General features: G+C 46.5%; 2 protein-coding genes across 2 annotated transcripts in view; both read left to right on the top strand.

The window, feature by feature from the left end:
* Positions 1 to 6,242, top strand: part of LOC138268749 (arrestin domain-containing protein 2-like) — a 29,651-nt gene extending 23,409 nt beyond the window's left edge. Inside the window, exons 6-8 of the mRNA XM_069218737.1 lie at positions 1,070 to 1,232; positions 2,084 to 2,235; positions 4,120 to 6,242. Of these exons, the coding sequence (XP_069074838.1) occupies positions 1,070 to 1,232; positions 2,084 to 2,187 (267 nt within the window). The 3' untranslated portion in view covers positions 2,188 to 2,235; positions 4,120 to 6,242. The remainder of the gene's footprint in view (positions 1 to 1,069; positions 1,233 to 2,083; positions 2,236 to 4,119) is intronic.
* A 5,099-nt stretch (positions 6,243 to 11,341) lies between these two features.
* LOC138268748 (arrestin domain-containing protein 2-like) lies at positions 11,342 to 19,620 on the top strand. The gene is made up of 8 exons (XM_069218736.1): positions 11,342 to 11,861; positions 12,766 to 12,832; positions 13,281 to 13,428; positions 14,431 to 14,533; positions 15,270 to 15,526; positions 16,566 to 16,728; positions 17,193 to 17,344; positions 18,697 to 19,620. The coding sequence occupies exons 1-8, from the start codon at positions 11,588 to 11,590 to the stop codon at positions 18,736 to 18,738; spliced, it is 1,206 nt and encodes a 401-aa protein (XP_069074837.1). The 5' UTR covers positions 11,342 to 11,587; the 3' UTR covers positions 18,739 to 19,620.
* Positions 19,621 to 24,155: the final 4,535 nt, after the last annotated feature.

The raw sequence follows: 24,155 nt of genomic DNA on the forward strand, positions 1-24,155 counted from the left end.
ATGTGTACACTTTTTCTAAAATGGGGAGGGTACTTGAGTGTGTAGAGGAACACAACAAAATGATGGGGTGAATAGTAGAAAATACAGCACGATTGTTAAAAAATGAAAAGTGTGGAACCTAGACGGTTGTGTGTGATGAAGAGCCCTTTGGTGAGAGAAACCAAAGTGGAGTTCACAGAAGGTGTTGGTAATCAAAATGGTTTGGTTATTACACGGTGGAGTAAAAAAGATCTCATTGGAATGTTGTGTTTATGTGTGGTATCTGGAATAAATCTCAATCTCTCTCTCTCTCTCTCTCTCTCTCTCTCTCTCTCTCTCTCTCTCTCTCTCTCTCTCTCTCTCTATATATATATATATATATATATATATATATATATATATAATATTTTCAAACGTTTCCTTATGGCGAACGTTCAGCTTTACAAGTTGTACCTGGAATGCCATTGGAATGGATGTGGTAGTTGACTGCCACCTGCTCTGTTCTCAGCATGATTTTACAAATACATCTTGGCCAGTGCTTAATTTGAGGTGGTGGTTTCCGGTGTTCGCCACTTAACTGTCAACACCGACACTTATGACAGTCAGCCACACTGTGGCGCTGTTTGACTAACTTAGAGATGAGCACAACAACCGTTATTTATGAATTCAATCTACCTTAACGATGACTAATATGTGCCACCCAAGCCATTCTTATAGCTTCGGGGACCTGGAATAGAGTGAATTGTCACACTTGTATGGCTGCGATGGTTAGTGGTTGTGTTGGTACTGTCGTCGGCAGTCCTGGCAGGGGCAATGGGAGGTGGATTCTGCTGTGACCTCTTGAGGAGGGCCCCTGTACTTTTTTTTTCTTCACAAATTAAGCACTGATCTTGGGGGACGGTTCTAGGCGCTCATAAGTCTTTTGTGAGTTTCAGCTAAGAATATATTTTTTTGAAATCCTACGTTAAACATGTTAAACTTTCGCTGCAGCTCAGTTCAGAATGGTAAATAAATGTCTTATTAATTGCGTTAGAATCATCCAATTTTTATTAACAATTCTGTTTTTCTCTAATGCCCGGCTCCTGTGAAGGTTCGCGTAAAACTACAGTGCATAGTGTGGGCAGATTTTGAGTTGCCGCTTGTGATTGGGACCGTCCATTTGGGTCCAGTCATGAACCGAGCATCCAGTGTTAGCAGTGAGGAGAGTGCCACTCTGGACTCCAAACATGTGGCTGGCCCTGAACAGTCTGAGGGTGAGTATCTCTTCAGTGGCCTCAGCCATCAGTAACTGATGTGCTTAATGTTATGACTCTAGCTCAGATGGATCAATCGGTAGGCGTTCCATGTCCTAGGCCGGTAGGAACCCAGAATATCATAGTCAGAATATCGTAGGACTAAAAGATTGTGCCCTAAATATAGTTTACAAAACAATTGCCCCACTGGAGCTACTGATAAAAAAATCTACACATAATAATTCTTTACAATAAACAAGAAACAGTTGGGAGCACCCTGCCTCACACTCCAGCATGCAGTCAGCCCCATTGCATCATGGTAAATGTAGTACAAGTTTGTTCTTAACAATAGTTAGGATATTATATTTATGTCAGATGATATGTCTGTAGACAATATTCTGACATTAAATCCTGCGGCATCATCAACTAGAGCGTTATCCTCGTCCAGGGCATCAACAACATTGGGTTGATTGGTACTCATGACACCGTGAACAATGACTTAATTGTTGTCAATGACGTAATCAACTAAGACTTGATTGTTCTCTGTGATGTCACCAGATGTAGGTCATTACTATCCCCTACATCGGCAACAATGTCTCGATCACTGTAACATCATGAACAATGCATTGAGTGCTGTTCATGACCTCATAAAAAGGCATTGTGTTACGCCAGTGTGTTATAGACAATGCAACTAACATCAGAGACAAGTGCTAAATTATAATGAGTTAAGCGCAACTCATATTTTAGGGATTGGCTGGTCCAAACTAGGACGTCTCCGGGTAGTCCTCAAACAGAATAAATTAGATGTGCCGGATGAATGTAGAAAGCAGGAAGACTTGCTAGAACCAATGGACTATTTTGCTTCTTTCCAGAATGTTCTGAAAACTCAGAAAATGTGTCCGATGAAAGCAGCGAGCACAGTATGTCCCTTCTGCTCCCGGGCAACACCCATCGTCCCCTGGAGGAGACTGACTGAGCCTTCATCGCAGAATTCGAAAACCAGACATTGCTCCTGTACAGTAAGGTGAAGGTGTACCCCAACATTTACCACTTGAGGCCCATACAGTCTCCGTAAACCGTGCTCTTGCAAGCTCTCCAGCATTTTAGATCTGAGCCCTTGCAGTAACAACAAAGTGACCGAAACAGTCGCTGCCATTTCTGCATCTCTAACAATCAAAAACAATATGCATTCTGGAATGCTCCCTTGTTTGATGATGAAGGACCTGATTTAGATATTGGCGGAAGAGATACTCCATCACAATGGTGACAGATAGGTCGTCCGCGGAAATCTAAATCCTGTAAGAAATAATGGGATTTATATTTCGGCGGACGGGATACCCGTCACTCTTGTGACGGAGTAGCTTGTCCACCAGTATACAAATCAGGCCCGAAGTCTGGTTGGGTTTTGAGTCCTACGGTGACATCATTCACTGGATGGCTCCCTTTAAATGCTGCAAATTAAACAGTTGACTCTTTGCCGTGTGATCTGAAAGGACCTGGTAGTTGCAGCAATGAATGGAAATTGTGCGTGCACATTGATGCTACTATTGCAGCTATGTATGAAATAGGTTGGTATCACAAATGAGTTCCAAGGGGGTCTTTCAATTTTACTTTAACCTCTTGTTGAATGTTTCATGGCATTTTGTAAAAAATAAACAACTATTTTTGGGGGGATGTTCTTTGTATTTTTGTATACTGGATACCAGAGTCAAAGGTGGCAAAAATAAAAGATTCCTCAGCCAATTAAACATGAATCCAAGACGAATGCCAATATAAAGTGAAAATATACCACTCACTTTCATGAAAACAACTTTTCCCAGATTTGAGTTATCAATTGTTGCCATAATTAATCAACTATACATGTAGAATGTATACCATTTACTAACTGAGGTGACAATCAAATTATATACATGTCGTCGCATGTTTTGGCTCATCATCTCATTTCTTGAAGCCTTAATCAGGATGAAAAAAATAAAAACACAATTAAAAGTCATCAAGTTGATAGTTTATAGAAAAAGAAAATATCATGGTCAGAAAACGGGGCCATAGGTAGCTGTCCTGTGATCTAAATTGAAATGGCCTTTTGAACCGAAAGGTTCAAGTAGGGAAATCGAACAACTGCTTGTTAGTGGGAAAATAAATCCGACAGCTGGGTGACTCTCGGGGAAAAGCAGAAATGTGAGAGATAAATCCAGACAGAATTTTAGACACACAATGAAAAGCAAGTGTCAAGGAAATAAAAAAGCCTTGACGGTGCACAGCTTATGAGAATAAAGTCACTATGGCTTTGAGATACTTAGGGCCACCCAGCCAATCATTAGCGCATATTGTAAATAGTTACCATGGCTCAGTCAGGGCTGTGTTCTTGTCTTGTACATATCTGTGTCAAATCCAAATATGAAACCCAAGTGAAATTATTTCCAAATTTGGCAAATTATGAATTAAATATGATTATCACTTTAAAGGAAAAGGCTGATGCAATTTTAGCTGCAAAATGTAATTACATGGGAAAATTCTATAGTCCTTACTTCCTAAATCGGTGAAGGGCCCACCACTCCCAAGCCTCTTTTTCATGAAGAAAGAAAAGCAAAACAGCAGGAACTTGGGTGTTTTGCAACTGAGCAATAGTGGTGTAACTATTTTTTGTAACTACTTTTTTTGTTACCATCTTGAAAAAACGTCCTTTTTGTGGAGTCAGAAAAGTCGGGACCACTCCTCAGTAGTAAATTGTTGCACAAAAAAGTATCCTTTCTAATATTCGGGGTAATCTATGCCTGGTCCCCTTGCTCGTGTTAGAAAGGATAAAAACTTCTTGGTTAAAAACACATCAAATAGTAAAGGAAAATGGTGAAATGATGTAGCCATGGTGGACCGCAGTGTTCACTAATTCTTTCTTATACCTCCACAGGTTCGCCCAAATTAATTGACCTGCTTAAGACCTGCTCCGTGATTGGCTGAAGCCGATGCGATCCAGAGCTGTTGATCTGCGAGTGAGAAAACCCTTTTTGGATTATAACACTTGAATTTGTATTTCCTTGCTTGAGAAGGCGACCGCCTGTGTAAGATGGACACAGTGGAAGTCCCTCTTCTTTCTGTAGGGGTCTCAAAGGGATCGATAGAACATGACCAGACTTATTGCGCCAGCTCAGCGGTGGAACTTTAGGTCTCAAAGTCCTTGGGTTCCTTGCTTCATGGACCGGCTTGACCTAATACCGACAGGCGTGCACCATATTTAATTGGGATGCAGTTCACGGGAAGCATCACTTTATTCCCAAGTCCCTCTATAAGTAAAACTCTGTAGACGGGGACAGATGGAGGACATCTTCCTGTCGTCCTTTTTAAGGAATAGGAAAGGATCCAAGAAGCGGTCCAGCTTCCAAACCCGCTGGGGACACGGGTCCCGGGTGCCTCATGGCCCCGTTCTTCCTGGAGTGCGTACCCCAACAATCAGTTACATGTGCAGCAGCCATTGATTAGATCAGTGGTCCTCAAACTTTTTAATGCCACGCCCCCCAGTTGAAAAATAAAAATCTTTGGGCCCACCTCAGAATTTTCTCACAATTATTTTATAAAGACGGCAATGTTTAAATATGTCTAGACCTATTGAAACATTTCAGTTAAGTACTGTTACCTTTTTTTAAATGCAATAACATGCTACTGAATAAAATGAAGGCCTGTTATCTGTATAATGCTTCTTTTGGCCAGTGTCTGACGCCCCCCCCAGGGATCACTTGGGGCCCCCCAGTTTGAAGACCTCTGGATTAGATGCTGAATCTTGGAAACTTGGAATTGTAAAGGTACCTCCAAAACACTGTTTATGTAATATATCTCCAAGCATGCTATAGTGTTAAGCAAGTCCTGCCCACCAACCACGCCTCTGACTCCCCCCCCCGATACAAGCAGCCTGCCCCATGAACCAGCAGTCCTGCACAATAAAACTCTAAAAAGTACCCATTACACTGTACAACAGCACTCTCTGCTGCTTCCGGTCACCTTACACAAAACTATTTAAAAAAAAATATTTTAACTAAACAGCTGATCAGTGTTGACAAAATGACTGCAGAATAGGCTTCTCAAGAAAGCAAGTCGCACTGCGTGCATACAGTGTGTCACTGGTGCACGTAGAGTCATCAGAGTAAACAGTTCCCCATGTCCACCCCCCTGGTTAGGGCGGATAGTATACTCCGAGGTGTCATCCTCTATGGGAACACCCAACTACTCCAGACCTTCCCCGATACCCTAGGGCAACCCCGACTCTGATACACCACATGTTCTGCACTTTGGCACCAGTCCAGCTCAGCCTCCCAGTCTTCAATGCGGGGGGTCTGGCCGCTCCCCAGGCACATGCGGGGGGGTCTGGCCGCTCCCCAGGCACATGCGGGGGGGGTCTGTCCGCTCCCCAGGCACATGCGCGGGGGTCTGGCCGCTCCCCAGGCACATTCGCGGGGGTCTGGCCGCTCCCCAGGCACATGCGCGGGGGTCTGGCCGCTCCCCAGGCACATGCGCGGGGGTCTGGCCGCTCCCCAGGCACATGCGTGGGGGTCTGGCCGCTCCCCAGGCACATGCTATATGTCGCTTAGCAACATTCGCTGCCATACACAAAACTCTTGCGATCCAGCAATCACCCACCTAGAACAAAGCTCGGGCACTAATTCACCAAATCCCAACAGAGTTGATGGGTTCCATGACACACTAAAAACCAACACACAGCACTTGTAAAAATCATGGTCCAGCACTCCCATCCTGAAAAAGGCCTGGAAAATCTGAAAAAAGTGCTGAAACGCTTTGATCACAATATCTATCGCTGTTAAAAGCATGGAAAAACATTGAAATACATTTCCCGTAAAGTACGGGATTTCCTTATGCATGAAACGTGTTGTACACAAATACACAAATGTACAGAATGTGTTGGGGGCATTGAAACAAAGTACAATGCGGGTCATGGCTATTCAACTTTTCCCTAAAATGTTGCATTTATTAATTCTTTACAGTTCAGGACACTTGAAGTAATTAAAGCATTTTCAAGCATGAGATTTCATTGGCATCCTGCATTTGATGTGTTCTCTGGTGGACATACCACCCAAAGTCATAGAGCAAAGGTCAGGCCCATTGCACCTGTTCATACATGGAAGGAATGGAAAAGTTAAGTCCATCTTTCTTCTCCCTGACCGAGTTCTCTTTAACTTCTCTTCTTGTTCCTGTCTTCTGGGCTCACTTGATTAGCTTTCTCAATGATGAATAAAGATGATTTTCCACACATACTACCAGTGGCTACTGATGTTCGTTTACCCTTGTTATCACTTGTTTCATTAAGAAGTAAATTCTTCATCTCTAAGACACTGTCCCTGCTTGCACTGTTGCCGGGTCCATGATTAATGGAGACTTCTCTACTGGAGAAGTCCAGATTTCAAATTCAAGGTTTATTTCACACCCTTCAGTTGCGTAGACTATGGTGCTAAGCATCCTACAAAAACAAAGCCTGTCCAAGATAAACCACTTCTGCGACAAGATTAGACTCCGTAAAAGAGATGGGAAGCTACATAAGGCGATGAGTGGAAAACTACAATTCTGCATAAGAATCAATGGAACTAAAAACTCTAAAATGCAATCCAAAGAGGAGGAAATTTTTAAAAGAACAATAAACAGAATAAAAACGAAAGCAAGCAAGAATGAATAAAACACGTTGTCAGAGATGGGTGAGGATTGAAGGAATTGTTCATTATATGGCCATGGGTTCGTGTGCTTACCATCTCAACGAGGCGTGCAAAATTCGCACAACCTAAGCAGTCACATTGATGCTTGGGTGTCAATTTTTCCTACTGGACAAGATCGATAGTTCACCAGATCGATAGTTCACCGGTCAAGATCACCAGTTGACTCAATGTTGCTAGTCTGAGTACCCCTAAGCAATGCCAACACCCCAAAGATGAGCATGGTGCCACCCCCAGAATATTATGGTTTCTTTGCAGTGGCAATGCCTTTACTTTTACTGGAAGAGTCACAGACTCTAAGCTACCTCCTTACTAGGGGTGGGCAGAATTCCACGCAGTTACATAAAATGGGATTCCACAGAGTTCCACAAGCTTGCGAAAATCAGATTTTTATTGACTGGAGCATATTCTGCGCTGAGTAATCAGTGCGAACAGCATCACGCGGTGGCCAAAGGGAGATGCTACTCGAGTTGGTTTTACTGTTGCTCGCGCAAATTCTTTACTCGAGCTGCAGTTTTCCAAATGCAAATGATCGTGGCCGCCTGCAACCACCTACACTAGAAAAATTTCGCTGAGTGCCCTCCTACCGCCTGAAAATCATGCTAGGGGACACCAATTCTCGCTTGCTAACTCAACGGTGGCGAATCGCGCTCAAGAGAAAACCACCAGGTGGCGGTTGACGGAGTTTCACCAGAACTCTGTGTTACATGCGTATCGTGGAGTGGCCAAAAGTCAGCTGGTGGAGCAGAGTTTACTGCCCGACTCCTTATCGGTAATGGGAGCCAATGAGAAATTATCCTATTAGTGTTGGGCCCTTGCGGTGAGTAAAATCAAATGTAGAGTCTCTCTGAAGAAATGAGCCCTTAAAAATCCAGATTCTTGGAACGTAGCAATTAATCTAAGTTCATCACCTGGTGCTGTGGTGCCAGGGGTTTGTGTTGGTATTCACAGTGACAATAGCTTGCCTCAGTGCCCATTTGAAGCAGTCATGTGCCCCTGCAGTTAAACCATAGGGGGCATCCAGCATTTGAGTGAATGCAAAAAAAACCCTCATGATAGGTCTGTGCGTGAGACAGAACCCAATCAGGGTAGGAACTCTGTGCAATAGCGAAGACTGTGTATGGGTAGAAGAGGACAGTTGCAAGAGTACATATCAGTCGTGGCCCGTCCTTTGGGGCTGAGGGGCCATCCCCTCCCCTCCACACCTTTTGCCCCTCAAGAAGAGTGTCTCTCAGGCTTGGCAAAGGTCAGCCTGACAGAAACTCTTCATTTACAGATCGCTCCGCTGCCTGAGCTGAACTTGGCTGGGCTGAAGAAGTCACAGCCCTGTGGGCGTGACCTCTTCAGCCTAGCAAAGGTGCCTCGAGGACCCCCCCACCACCACCACCATGACGAGTAGGAAGGTCACTGATTGCTTCGGACCTGGGCGCATCAGTTTTAAGCCCTGAAGTGCCCAGGGCCTAATGTCAATCAGTGACACCTAGTCACAAAGTTGGGGGGGTCAGGAGTCTCACTGACCCCATCCCACTCTATGACGAGTTGGGATTCCTGCCTTCCCTCATTGGCTGACCTTAAGTTAGTCAGTGAGAGAAGGGAGCAGTCCCAACCCTCCTGGGACTTTCAAGGCAGAGGTGAAGGTAAGTGTGTGTGTTTTTTTTTTTATGAATGTTTGGTGCGTACGTATGTGTATGTTTGAATATTTTATAATGAGTGTTGTGAATGGATGTGTGTGCATGCGTGTGTGAATGAATGACTGTAAGTGTGCCTGTGTGTCCCGTCCGCCCCCTCCCTCCTAAAATAACCGCCTGCCATTGGTACAGATTGCTGCACCAGTGACAATTTTTGCAAAAACGTACTCGAAAGACAAAGCCTTTGTGAGGGGGCAGCACAGTTCTGCAAAGGGGTACTGGGTACTACACTGTGCCAGTGCTTAATTTGTAAATAAAAACGTGCTGGTGCCCAAAGCCCTCCTCTTAAACATGCGGCTGCTGCAATTAAATGTACGAACATGGAATACTGAGGCAGCGTAATCCTGAAGCCATCTCGGGGCTCTTTAATCCATTTACAGCCACTCCCTGACCCTTCAGCTCACTCTTGCAGCTTTCTGCTTGCTACCTTTGTGACGCCTTTTCGTTTTTCCCTTCCTCCGTGTTTCCCATATGTGTCTTTTGCTCGCAGTAAATGCTTGAGGCAGAAGAATAAGTGCCGGCCCTCAAAAATAAGTGCTGGTGCCCCGCACCAGAAGCAACAAGCACAAATTAAGCACTGCACTGTGCGCATTATGTTGGCGGGCTTCAGTAGAGGGGCAATCCAGGAGCCATGCCTTGCTGATAGGTATCTACGTCAGTTCTGGCAGACCTCTCAACTGCACAGGGCCCATGGTGGGATCCGTAAACTGGATCTCTTCTCAAGTGTCTGTCCAGTCATGGGACATCCTAGACCCCTGACATGCTCAAAAAAACTTAAGTGTGCACATCGCAGCTGTACATGATGCCACAATTGCCTGTGCATCACAAAGCCTACACCTCAACAGTCACATCTGCGTTAAAGAAGCCACCCTGCATCAGAGATTAAGGATTGTTCAATATCTGAGACATGGGTCAGCACGGTGGATTTATATGTGATCAGTGACCAAACTCTAGGCTACCGGCAAGTATCACATGGTGTCCCAAGGAACTTGTATTAGATCCAGATTCCCACCTTCTATTTTTAGTTTAAGTCTTTGTAAAGATAGTTGAAAACCACTTGTTTCCAAGATGCTTCCGCCATAAAGTTCTGAGAGGGAAACTTACAAACTGCAATGACTTCCTTTACGCAGGGTATTAGGTTCAAGGCGACTCTTCCCCTATTATCATTGGGGCATCTAGCGCTTTCTAAAATGGTCATGCTCCCCAGGCTGCTATAGTTTTTCTCCGCCCTCTCTGTATGGATACCCAAGCTGATATTCCGGGTACCGGCATGCTCACCGGCTTGATCTGGAGTGGTAAACTGTTCAGAATGTTGTTGTTGAATTTGAGACCCCCAACGGATTAAGGGGGCGTTGCAGTGTCAGACTTCAAACTATACTACCTGGCTGCTCAATTGCAGTGGGTGGCTAAGAGGCGGGTGGGGCTCTTAGGGTTGGAAAGCACTGGGGACCCAAGACCCTCCTATGGGGAGCCACTCAGTTTGCTGTTATGAAATCTTGCCCTGCAACAGCGATCAGGTTCAGAAGCCATTCTGGTGGACGCAGCTTATTACATGTGGGCAAGGGCTCTATAAAGAACTCAGAACGGATTTCTTTATTGGCCAAATGCTCTTGCAATACAGCGGATGACATGTCCACCATGTTTGCCACTGAGCAGTTGTTCCCAACCTGTGGTCCGGGTGACCCTTGGGGGTCCGCAAAGCCTCCTCAGGGGGCCAGCAACTGCTTAGAAAATTAAATAATATTAACAGATTAGTTCCCAAGCTTGCAGCGATGACTCAGTGGGGGCGTCCCCGGATTCTAAATATGATTCAGTGGGCCTTCCAGTAATGATAAAGTGGGGGTTCAAAGAAGTGAAAAGGTTGGGAACCACTGCCATAGAGTGTCCTGTCTGCCAAACTATAAATAGGGCCTTAGATCTTTTACCTACCATCAAGTCTTTTATGAGCCATATTTTTGTCTGGCTTGTATGTTTTTTTGTGGAATTTCCTTAAAAAGAATCACATTGAAATTTGTTCTGGAAATCACAGCCGTCCCAGGCTTTCTTCCTTCCTATCATGGTTTGTTCCACCCACATCCGCTCTTTAATTTCTTATTCCCTTTCTAGTTTCCTTCTGTCCTTATTCTACCCCTCCGGCAAAGCCTTCCTTTCCTACACAGTCTTTCCCCCACTTTACTCGCCTGAATCCTAACGGTTCCCTTCCTCTTTCCTTTCCCACTCCCCCTTTTCCCTTCAGTTCTTTCCCCCCTCTCCTTGCCCTTCCCTCCCGCTTGCCTCTTCTTTCCTTCTCCCTTCCAACCCCTTCCTTGCCCCCGCCTTGCCTTTTTTCTTGCACTCCTTTTCTTCCTTCCGTTTTCTCCTTTATTGTTTATTCCCAGTTTCCCTGTATCATTAACCCATACTGTAAAAGGCAGGTACCTATATAATATTTGCACCGTACCACCCCGGGTGTGATTTTCCGCCTCACTACTGAAAGGCACAGCTTGTGCAGAACGTTTGTTTACAAATTGGATTACCAGGGAATTAGGGCTTTGTCTCAGGTGAGAATAGCGTGTGGTACCCAAGCATGGCCACGCCACTTCGCTGAAGACGCTCTATACGTGCGGGATTTATTATTAGTCCTGTTTCCAGTCACGCCCTGCTCTTCGCAGCAGGTAAGCTCGGCCTTCCCTTTCTCCGTCTCTTGTAGACTTCAGGGGAAGAGGTGGGAATACCAGGCCTGCCATTGTCCGGTTTTTCAGTGTGATGGTTCCAAGAAGTGCCTCACCTGTCCGTTCTTGTGCTAGAAATACGTGGAAAGAGCCCTGCCTGTCAGCCCCTCCTCCCCGTCTCCCGGCACTCCTCCCTTCCTCCTCTGGTATAAATAAGCCGTCAGCCTCCTCCTACCTCAGAGCTCAGTCTTCTTACAGAGCGATCCTGCATAGACGTATTCTCCCCTCGAGGCTTAAACTAAGACAACGATCTCCTCGCCGCTGACATGATCTTCGACAAGGTGAAGCGGTTCCTGCTGACCCTGGACTGCCCGGAGCCGGACTCTCAGCCTATTTTCAGCAGCGGAGACACCGTGACCGGCCGGGTGCTGCTGGAGCTGGTGGGCGAGGCCAAGGTGGACTCCATCAAACTCCACGCCCAGGGCCTGGCCCGGGTCCAGTGGAGTGAGTCGCACAGCACCAACTCCAATGCGGCCTACAACCAGAACCACAGCGACGAGGTGGTGTACCTGGACCACCAGGAGGCGCTCCTGCAGACAGGTGAGGCTGGGGTTGCCTTTGTGAACAGTAGCGGAATGCAAAATGATAGGGTCCCCCGCAGAATGTGATGAGGGCCCCCAAGCTCTCCTATATCTGACAGACATTCATTAACCTTAGACTGAATGGGGTCCCCTTGGTGGGGCACTCTAGCTGTTGCACTAGGGTGTAATACGATCTGGCTAGGATCACACGGTTTGGCCGAGAGGAGCAGCTGAGATTGGTACAGTTAGCAAAGCTCCCTCCGGCTCAAGTCTCCGTCCTGTGCCAGGCGGGGTTGTATTTCCAGTGCCTGATCGGCAATGTCCGAGTGTAAACTCGGAGTTTGCCTCCTAGCACGCATTACCCTCCCCGCCTCAGCCCTATTGTAAGGCGCGAATATTCCCTGAATCTGCCGCGTCACGACGAGTCAATTTCTAGGAAGTTACATTGACGACTCTATTTTTGGCGTCACGAGCTCTTGGTCAGCACCGCCGCATGCCAGCCGGACACACACGATGCAAGGAGAGAAACTCAGTTTGTGAGCCTACTGTGCAGCGCCTAGACTTCACACGCAAGATGGAGAGCGCTTGATGCCGGCAAAAAGATTGTACGCTTAGTATCTGTTTACTAGTGCTGCCTTCTCGAGGGCAGCCAGGGGCAAGTTCTTTATAATACGTACTGCATCTCACCGCCAATAAATAGAGGTGGCCCAGTTAAACCTGCTAGTCGACCTCTTGATGCAGCGTCCCTTGTAAGTCACTGATCCAAATCCCAGCGAGGCTGCACAGCCGTTTATCTTTCAGGTGTCGATAAGAGGACTACCAAGCAGTCGGGTATAAATGCTGCCGGCGTATGCACGGTCAACAGTTTTGTAACAGCTGAGCATGGATTTATAGCGCCTTGTTTTTTCATTTTTTTTTTTCAGAAGACGAAGCCCCCGCAGTTCTGCAACCAGGAACACACGAGTTCCCCTTCAGCTTCGAGCTGCCAGAGTAAGTTACATTTTGTATTTTCTAATAGTATATGCTTACAGATTGGGGGCAGTGACGTCATACAAAACAATGCACCCCCAGGCGGATTGTGATGAGAGGTCCCCAAGGCTGTGATAGCTCAGATATTAATGGGGTTTACACTAAATGGGCGGCCCCCTGAGGGGTGGGGGCCTGAGTTACGTCCTGGTGGGGAGTAGGGATGGGGCAGGGACCGGGGGGGGGAGGGGGCTAATGGAATGTCTTTCACCATTCTGGTATGATAGCCACTTTTCCAGGGCATTCCTAACAACATATAAGTATCTTGGGCTTGTGATAAAGAACACCCGTCTATGTAACATAGGGACGCCGCCTACATTCGCAATAGCCAACCCGCCCAGTACTGTTTTTTTAACAAATGTTTCCTGCAGACAGAACCTGAAATAGCCAACCTTTCCCCTTGTCCCTGCAGGGACGCGGTGACGTCATTCGAAGGGAAGCTCGGCAGCGTGCACTACTGGGTGAAGGCCAAACTGCACCGGCCCTGGGCCACCGTCAAGAAGGCCAAGGTGGACTTCACGGTCCTGCAGCCCATCGACATCAACACCCCCGCCCTGCTGGTGAGTCTGGGGGCCCCCCAGGGGCAACGCCGCATAGGTACAAGACTTCAATTTTACAAAGTGGTGGGCCCAGATTGTTGACTTTCACATAATAATCCTGCAAATCCCAATACAAGTGCTAGCTCCTCCCTGCTAAGGTTGTGCTTCTAGCTGCTAGAAATCCTAAATGCCAACCTCTACACCCCTGCTAAAATAAGCCCTCCGAATACCACAATTTCTGTTGACAGTGGGGCAAAGGTTTAACCTTAAAGAGATGCCCAGTTCATTGGTTACTGACTTTTGGGGCTGATAAATGTACAGCTCTACCTGCTTATAAGGCAAGCAGTTGAAACCGACGGGGATTCTCCAGGTGCCTCCTGTGGAGAGGTCACTCCTGACTCCTAATTTCAACCCTGATACCTAAGGGCTTCTCTTATGTAGCCATACTTATGGAAGGAAGAAAAATCATTACCAATGTCGGGAAAAAAAGGAAATATATTGCAAATTTGACAGGCCAATTACAGTTGGTGACAGAGGTGCAGGCGTCCCAGAGCTCCTTGAAGGTGACAGTGCTACATGAAAAGCATGATCTGGACACAGTCGTTAAGGTAGAAGTTTCTTGGCCCAAAACAAAATCGATATAGACAAGGTGTGAACATGCTTTTCAGGCTGACAACTTTAGAAGACTATGAAAATCAGCACAAATAAAAGTGTCTTCGCCATTTATGTGTCGTCGACGTTTCGACCCTTGAAAACAATCCAGGGGGTCTGCATCAGATCATAAAAAAAGGCCAAGCAAAGCTTTGCTGTGATTGTTTAAGCTTTGGATGAAAAAGGCCACACTGAAGTCTTTATCCATTTCAGATATAAATCTAAAAATATTTTTATTTATTTATTTGTTTGCAAAAAATGTCAGTGGGATTTGTTGGCTGTAGTTGCCAATTCTTTCGATTAATGCGTGTGCTTGCTGATTGGTCACAGTGCCTGAAGAGATGCATAATTGTTATTTTTCTCCTTCCGCAGGCCCCGCAGAGAGGTACCAAGGAGAAGAAGGCCCACACCTGGTATTGCAGCCTGGGCCAGGTTTCCCTCACCACCAAGATCGACCGTAAAGGCTACACCCCAGGTAACTTGAAGCACCAACCTACCTTCTGCCAAAAATCCCACTAGTCATGTACATGGTGTAATACCCTCTAGGCCGTACCTTTCACAGCAGGAAAAACCACAGACTATGTTGGGTCCTTAGCCATGGTCCGGATTTAGACTAAAGCTGTGGTTCCCAACTTTTTGACTTCTGTGGACCCCCACTTTGTCATTACTGGAGCCCAGGGACCCCCACTGAATCTTTATTGGAATCCGGGGACCCCCCACTGAGTCATTACTGAAAGTTAGGGACCTAATCTGTTAATATAATTTGATTTTCTAAGCAGTTGTGAACCCCCTGAGGTGACTTTGCGGACCTCCTGGGGTCCCCGGACCACAGGTTCGGAACCACTGGACTAAATAGTACAAAAACACTTTGCTTCATTTTTGCCTGTGGAGCATCTTTTTTTAATAGAATTGTCCTTGTTGCTGCATATGTTGAAATAGATTGCCAGACCATCTCTTTTTAGGATTTTTGGTTACAGCCAAAATATTGATTGCCCCTAAATAGTTTACTCATGATGGCCTGGCTTGTGCCAGGAATTGTTCCATTATTTTAATTTTTTTTTTTCTGCATTTCAAAGTGGAATTCCGAAACCAGTGGTGTACTGTGTGACCCATGGTCACTCCATATGCAATAATTCTTTACCAAACTGAGTTGAGTGAAGCATTCTCTGCAAGAGTTCAATAACAGAATGGTTTCTTCTTCTCCTCCCTAGGCGATGACATTGTTATCTTCGCTGACATCGACAACGGCACGTCCAAGGCGGTGGTGCCCAAGGTGGCCATTATCCAGACACAGACGTATGCCACCCGTGGAATCACGAAGCAGAAGGAGGCTATGGTGGCCAGTTTTACGGGTGATTCAGTGGTCCCCAGAAAGAAGGAGACATGGCATGGAAAATCGCTGAAGGTCCCGCCCCTCTGCCCATCCATCACGCAATGCCGTATCATCCGCGTGGAGTATGCACTGAAGGTGAGTGTGGGATTAGCAGCTCGGTTTAGGAAGGTGGGCATTATCGAATGCAGGTAGCCACAGAGCACTCTGAATAGCCCCCTGTGTCTGCCTTGTGAGGTAGGTCACTCTTGCCCACAAATATGGTCCTGCTGAGATATTTAGGGTCTCGTTTAGCATTTGATGGACAGGTTACTGCGTCAAAAAGATACAGATATCAAGTCCGCTGTATTACAAGTGCCATAGGCACGTTGTGATTAATATTCCCTCCGCCGCGCTCAAAATAATTAGATTCTGAGATACTTAATTCACATTTTAAAGCTTGTGTTACTTTGTTACCTTGTGGAGATTTGTAGAGCGCTCTATCACCCGGGAGGGTATGCTGGCGCCGAGCAGGTGTGAGTCTGGCCGCAACGAGGGCCTAGTAGAACTACTCGAAAAGCCAGGTTTTCAGCTTCTTGCAGAATTCAAAAAGTGAGGACGAGGCTCCTATGCGTAGCTGTTTGAATTACGCATGTATTTGAGAAATCAAACGCTGATTTCCCATCTGCAGCGGTGTCGTACGTTAGCGTTTCTTGGTCGTGGCCGTTTTAAAGGGAATTCCAGCCATTTTATAACACGACCTTCCTGATTTTACCACCATCCCTACGCAAATTATGATTTCAATAAAGTTTCATCACTGTGCTAGAGGCCGCTGTTGATACAGCGCCACACCCGTCACGTTGCATTTACTTTCCGTTTCATGCCCCAGGCGGGCCACACTTGTGCAAGCCTGCACGACTGCACGTGCAAAGGACGGTAATCCAGATCCTCGCTTGCAAGTGTTTGCGTCAGAACAACGGCCGCCTCCGCTCCCTGACCCCAGCTACTTAAAGATGTGTAGTTGCTCCAATAGAAAAAGAATGTGAAGGTCAGAAATGCGTAGAGGTTTTTGACATTTAAGGGAGTCCCTATTGCAAAACTGACACAATGTTGCTCTGGATGAGTGGAGTGAGTAAGTACGTGTTGCAAGTGGCATGTTTTTAATAGAGTGTTTTGTCTCCATCTTGTTTTTGTGAAGGTTTGCATTGAAATTCCCAGTGCCTCAGTCCTGTGCCTGCAGCTACCGCTTGTGATTGGAACAGTCCCACTGTATCCCTTCGGGAGCCGGTCACCCAGCATCAACGGCCAGTACGCCGTCAACCTGGAATGGCTACGGATGACCATCCCCGAGCAGCCCGAGCGTAAGTATCTTACGGATGTCTTTAGTCAACAAGTCTAGTAAAGTTGCTCAGTAAACATGCTTTTTAGTCTAAAATAACCTGACTTTGTTCGAGCAAGCAAGGAATAAAAATTGTCCTTCATGATCCACAACACCAGGAGAAAAACCATGCAGGAATAATTGTGGGTCACCGATTACTGTGGTTGTTCCGCATTCAAAAGTCTTAACATGTAATCCCTTGGGAATTTCACCAGTTGGAAAAGTCATCATGACCAAAACTTGTTGAGTTCTCCTTAGTACATGTGTAGCTTCAGGAAGACAGCGAAACGTGATTGCACATGGGTATCTCTTAAAGAAATTGAGGAAAGTGATCTGGGAAAAGTTAGGGGGATATTGTGGCTCCCGATGAGTTGTGGAGTGTTTGTGTCTGCTGTCTAAGGGGAAACGTAAACTCCTCATCTAACCAAGGGCTGGTTTTGGTTTCAGCTCCCCCGGAATACACAGACATTGTGTTTCACGGAGACTGTGAGTACGGCATGTCTCCGCCGCTCAACAGAGACTTCAACGGTGTCCTGGAGGGGCCGTTCTATACCTACATTCAAGAATTCCGGAATCGCCCGCCTCCGCTTTACTCCGAGGTAAGCACTGCTCCCCACACCTTCCATTACAGACCCCATAATTCACCCTGAAATCCACAAACCTTGTGGTTTTCATCTGTGGTCTTCCCAACACCAAGGGCCAGAGGTATCAAACATGTGATCTTGGGTCGTTTGCGATCGCAAAAATGCATTTTGGTATGTAGCAAGTCCAATTTGCGATTCAGTAACTTGTTACCGAATCACAAATTGGATTTGCTACTACATACCGATTCGGTATTAGGAAGGGCGTGTCCAGGGCGTCCCTTCCTAATACCGAATCGCAGAGAAATGTAGGATTGTTTTGTGACCGTGAATGTGGTCGCAAAACACTCGCAGTTACCACCTACTTCAAGTAGTTGGTAACCCATTCGCAAAGGGGAGGGGTCCCCAAGGAACCCCTCCCCCCTTGTGAATGCATGCGAGAACGTTTGAGCAGGCAGGGGTCCCGCGGACCACTGCCTGCTCTTCAAAAATGAAAAGAAAACTTTTCAGTGTTCATTTTTAAACGCATCCCGTTTTCCTTTAAGGAAAAGCAATCACAGACATGGTGGTGAGCCCAGCAGGCCACCATCCCTGTGATTGAAGCCATTCGCAATGGCTCGCAAATTGCAACCTACCTCATGAATATTAATGAGGTAGGTGCATTTGCGAGCCCATGCGAATCGCAGTATGAAACTCCTGGAGTTTCACACATTCCAATAGCGCTTACTGGATTGCGATTCACAAAAAATCACAATTAGGTAATCGCTATTGGATAATATGATACATCTGGCCCCATGTCTTCAAGTTGCCTTTCAAACCTTTCTATGATGTGGCTCTTGAATGTCAGGACACAGAGAGGTGAGGTCAGGTCAGTGGAATGGCGAACTCTGAGAGAAGGGTGGACAGAGGCAAGGAATGGTGGACTCTAGGTGGACGCAACTGCTAGATTGGGTAGATATTGGTGAGCTCATAGAGATCGGATGAATGGGTATAGATTCAATGGTCAACCCATCGAGAGTGCGTATGACAGCAGTGTCGAACACTCAGCATGAAATAAACAACATGGGGCCACATGTACTAAAGCATTTTCCCATAGACACAGAATGGGTAAAATCCTTCGAAACATCTGGCCCATGATCTTTTCATTGTTGTGCAAGTACAAGCTGTCCTCGTATGGCACACAACAGATTCCAAAATGCGGACATTATCTCAGGGTCTCTCTTTAAACCTCACATTTGTTTTTGAGACTAGACTATTTAGGAAAAACCCACTTTCTATCCATCCAAGATGTTTGTGAAATGTTGTCTGTCTCATGGTGGCCAGCTGCACCTAGCAGAGTTGTGCTCACGTTCTTTTTGTGTTCTTCGCAGGTGGACCCCCATCCAGTCGACATCCTGAGCTCCGCCTCCTGAACAGCCGAAGACGCAACTGAAAGATGCTGTCGAACTAGACCGAAAAAGCCCTGTTGGGCACAAAGATGGTGCTTCACCACAGGACGAAGCACAACTGCCAACCTTCGGTGCCACCAGAGTGGGCGAGGATGGGCGAGGTGTGCCACAGCCCTACTCATGGCAGACCCTCCCACTGCTTCATGGGGATGAACATTATACAAGCGCTTGAGTCTCAAACAGCCACTGCGGCTACACGTCACCGGCTATAGGAGAAGCCCGGTGACGTAAGAAGTGGATGTTGTATAAATGCAAAAGTGCATGCCTCATAAGGCATGTGGAATCTCTCAAAGAGGAGAGGAGGAACCTCCTAGGGAAAGGGGAGGTCGCGGAACCTCAAACAAGGACAATTGTGGCTTTTTCAAGTGGAATTTGCACAAGCCAGATTCCAAGACTGGAAGGTACCAGAAAACCACACGGGCTCAAACATCCCTTTCAGACATTATTGTTTAAAAAAACACTTATTCTTGCATTCAGATGTTGATCAGTCCTTCTCTTGGAGTGCACTCATGGGGCACTAGCCCACCAATCAGCTGTGGCCTGGCCCTGTTTAGGAAACACGTCATGATTGCATGCACCACTGCCATATTGCAGCTCTACCCAGCATGTTCAGTAAAGGTATTGGGTCAGAGTTGTGGAGTTCTGTACTCCTGTAGTGGAGCTCTCTGGCCCCAGTGTTATGCAGAAAGGAAGGTGTCTGTCCTTTTTACAAAAATGATGTCTGACCAGTGTCAGGTCCACAAAAGTGAAAATGTAAACGTTCCCTGTAAACGTTTGTGGACGACACCTCGAGTTCTGTGCTTGGTAAAACTTAAATGTTCATTAAAACATGAATTCACTAAAAAGTTTGTGTGGTGCACATTACAGATTATTTCACTGCGCTGCTGTTTAATCATTTTATTTGTAAATAGGTCGCAAACAGGGTTAACAGGCGTTAAACTCGGTTCGAAGGATTCCATAGGACAAACCACTGCCCTTATTAAAATTATAACAGAGCCACAGTTTAATTTTTTTTTTTTGCACGTTGCTGTTGATTGATGGGACCAAGTTACAAACGTCTAATCTACACTAGGAATATATACACATGGCTGTGTTAAGAATCAAATCTATTTTCATTATTGACGAACACCAGATTTAATCTTACACTTTTATGATAGCTCAGTGGGTTTGTGTGCTTGTTGCAGAGATCGGTGCTTAATCTGGAGGCCACAGGATGGATTGCCAGTTGGGACGGCTGTGCCTTTCATCCTTCAGAGGACTCTGCAATAAGTGGCAATCCTTTTAGACAGGCTTTTGCATTTTGTGAAGCGCCTCCATTCTCTGAGAAAGTACTATGCGCTTTGTGAGTACATGTGTTATTGTATGGCCTGCTACTACTAAAATTAAAGACCACTGAAGTACCTGTGGTCCCTGAGAGCTTGGCTGCAGAACATTTTCAAAGATGTTGCGTCCCTCACGGGGCCAAGGCTGGGGATCCTCAAACTTTGGTGCAGTGAAGACAACGCGGCCGAAGTGTTATTTTGCAGCCAATACTTTGCACCGTCTGATTGGTAATTTTTTTATAATTTAGTCAATCCCACTGTTTCACGCTGAGTTGTACTATTATGTCTCAATTGCTCGTTTTACGATCTAGAAAATAAATGTTTTATAAGCCAGCCCTTTGAGTCATGTCTCACCTGGAGGTGGACGAGGTGACGCATGCACGTCCCACGCCCATCCCATTTGCAAGTTTCACCGACTTTCTCTTGACACACAGCCCTCCCGGCTCTGCAGATCCAGCCTGTTTTACGTGCACCTTTTTTTCTTTTCTGTGTCATAGGCCCTTGTTCGTTAGTTGTCGTCTCCCCACCCTCCACCTTGGCGGGCGGCCAACACCTTCACTCCACTTGCTCTGCACAACACAGCGCACTTCCCGGTTTCATTCAGCACCCTCGTGGCAGCCGTGCTCTCCCAACTAAAAGTGTCTGTGTCTTGTGTCGTGATTGTCTGCTGTAATGTCAGTGTGCCTGTCACACCGGCTGTCCCTCCCACCAGCAGTCGCGGTTGGGGTCGCGGCCTCGGATCACTGATATTTTGTTGGCCCTCCTCAGGACGACTGCTGATGTGCACCCTGAATACTGAACCTGCAATGGAACAGAATATCGAGTAAAAAAAAAAAAAAAACATATATATATATATATATATCACCAAAAGTATTCACCGCAGTCCACGAAGTTTCAATAGTGCATATTTATTCAAAATAACAACCACCAACACGTTTCAACTCCCCAAGGAGTCTCGTTCACTGTGTTGGTGGTTGTTATTATGAATAAGTATGCACTATTGAAACTTCGTTGAGTGCGGTGAATACTTTTGGTGATTTGTATTCTTCAAGACTGGCCCTCTCCGTCACTGGCACCGGCAGTGGAGTGCGCCGCCCAGCAACTTTCAGACCACTTTTGTTTGGGTATATATATATATATATATATATATATCAGAATAAGCAAGTCAAAATTTTCTACACCTAACTCAACACATGCACCTGTGCGTTACATATACCTTCAACCTACATAGATATGAACTTAGGAATAGTAAATCTATACTGCCCGTTAGGTACTGACCATTCGATCATTTGTTCCTCGATATTCTCGCACTATGATATCGTTGGTGTTGCATTTTATTGATGTGTGATGACAGAAAACGAGAGATAGTCCTGCAGATGAGATGAGGCTGCTTGAAATGAATACAATACTTCGGATGAAGGATCCATAATTCAACACAAAAGTCTAGATGAGGCCTCCAAAACTGGGCACTTTAAGCCTGATGAGGCCTCCGGAAATATGTACATTAACTCATGTATATTTTTTCAGACAATGAGATACTGTAGTCTGAGAAATATGGATTAGGACTCAGTAGTCCACACGAGGGCCCAATAATTGATGCAATGTTCTAGATAAACGCCTCCCCCGGAACGGCACACAATTCAGTACTGCTCGTTTAGAACTGTGCACAATTCTCCTGGAAAGGCAAATGAATCAGGTCGCAATGCTGCAAAAGTATTTTCCAGACCCAGGTAGGAGGCCTGATTTCCAGTTTTGCAGAGGAGTTACTTCATCACAGCGGTGACAGATATCCCGGCCGCAGAAATATAAATCCCATCATTTCCCATGGGATTTATAGTTCGGCCGACGGGACATCCGTCACCGTTGTGATAGAGTAACCCCTCTGCCAAACTCTAAATCAGGCCCATAATCCTGTAGACAAGATTTTCCGGACAATTCTAGATAATAATAGAACAATTGTGCTAGATAACCCTCTCTGAGAACACAGTACTCCAAATGAAGCCAACCAACAAGTTGCTCCACATGACGCCTCCAGGGGTAGATACTGTTTTCACATGTCCTCTAGAAGTAGCCAAAATACCCCAGATGGTGGCCCTAGAACCAGACACTATACTCTATGTGGTCACCATACACAGATGCAATACTCCAGGTGAACCCACCAGAGACAGAGCAGCCGGTCTGTGTTATCACTAGAAAGAGACTCAGTACTCCGCGTGAGGCCCAGAGAACCAGACCTAACCCTCCAACGACATCTTTCAGAAAAAGACAAAATCCTGCAGTTGCAGCCTTCAGAGCAAGATAATCAGTACTCCTGGAGTAGTAACAAAGTTACAGATAGTAGTCTGGATAGACTCTCCAGAGCCAAGCACAATACTCTACATGATGTGCCCAGAAGCAGGCACACAGCGTTTTGGACGTGCCCTCCAGTACTAGGTGTCCTGCTCCAGATGCATCTTCAGAACTACAGCTTGCCCCAGAGGTGCCCTCTGGAACTATGCACCGTACTATATATAGTAGCAGTCCCAGCTACCATGGACATTACGTTTACTCAACCACCACGGGCAGGAGGGGCCGGAAGGTGTTGTTCTTGCCACAGGCTACTTCACACATTGTGCCATAGTCCGCCCTTGTTTACTGAAGCTGGCTTCGAGCCTTGCAGGGTGTGAGGACTCTTGTTCTGCCACCTAAGGTGCCCAGGCGCTCATGGAAATTGATTCATCAAAAAGTGAATGCTACACCTGTTCTATTTGTGTGAGGGAGGCCTGCACTGCTTCTACCTTTCCATTCCATATGTGAGGGTTGCAGTACCAGTTATCTACGTGTGAGGGAAGCCTGCACTGCTGTGAACTGTGTAGCACCTGTTCTGTATGTGTGAGGGAAGCTTGCACTGCTGCTACCCTTGCAGCACCTGTTCTGTATGTGTGAGGGAAGCTTGCACTGCTGCTACCCTTGCAGCACCTGTTCTGTATGTGTGAGGGGAAGCCTGCACTGCTGCTACCCTTGCAGCACCTGTTCTGTATGTGTGAGGGAAGCCTGCACTGCTGCATCAATTGCAGCACCTGTTCTGTATGTGTGAGGGAAGCTTGCACTGTTGCTACCCTTGCAGCACCTGTTCTGTATGTGTGAAGGAAGCTTGCACTGCTGCTACCCTTCCAGCACCTGTTCTGTATGTGTGAGGGAAGCTTGCTCTGCTGCTACCCTTCCAGCACCTGTTCTGTATGGATGAGGGAAGCTTGCACTGCTGCTATCCTTCTAGCACCTGTTCTGTATGTGTGAGGGAAGCCTGCACTGCTGCTATCCTTCTGGCACCTGTTATGTATGTGTGAGTGAAGCTTGCACTGCTGCTACCCTTGCAGCATCTGTTTTGTATGTGTGAGGGAAGCTTCCACTGCTGCTACCCTTGCAGGACCTGTTATGCATGTGTGAGGGAAGCTTGCACTGCGGCTACCCTTGCAGCACCTGTGCTGTATGTGTGAGGGAAGCCTGCAATGGTGCTACCATTGCAGCATGTGTGCTGTATGTGTGAGGGAGGCCTGCAATGGTGCTACCATTGCAGCATATGTGCTGTATATGTTAGGGATGCCTGCACTTCTGCTATCCCTGCAGCAGGTGTACAGTGTGTGTGAGGGAAGCCTGCACTGCTGCTACCCTTGCAGCACCCATTCTGTATGTGTGAGGGAAACCTACACTGCTCCTATCCTTGAAGTACGTGTGATGTATGTGTGATGGAAGCCTGCACTGCTGCTACCCTAGCAGCATCTGTGCTGTATGTGTGACGGAAAACTGTGCTGCTGCTACCCTTGCTGCATCTGTCCTGTATGTATGAAGGAAGCTTGCAATGCTGCTACCCTTGCTGCATCTGTCCTGTATGTGTGAGGGAAGCCTGCACTGCTGCTATCCTTGCAGCACCTATGCTGTATGTATGAGGGAAACCTGCAGTACAGCTACCCTTGCAGCACCTGTGCTGTATGTATGATGAAAGCCAGCGGTGCAGCTATTCTTGCAGCACCTGTGCTGAATGTATGAGGGAAGCCAGCGGTGCAGCTATCCTTGCAGCAC

The sequence above is a fragment of the Pleurodeles waltl genome, chromosome 12, assembly GCF_031143425.1.
Source record: "Pleurodeles waltl isolate 20211129_DDA chromosome 12, aPleWal1.hap1.20221129, whole genome shotgun sequence".
NCBI lineage: Eukaryota > Metazoa > Chordata > Amphibia > Caudata > Salamandridae > Pleurodeles > Pleurodeles waltl.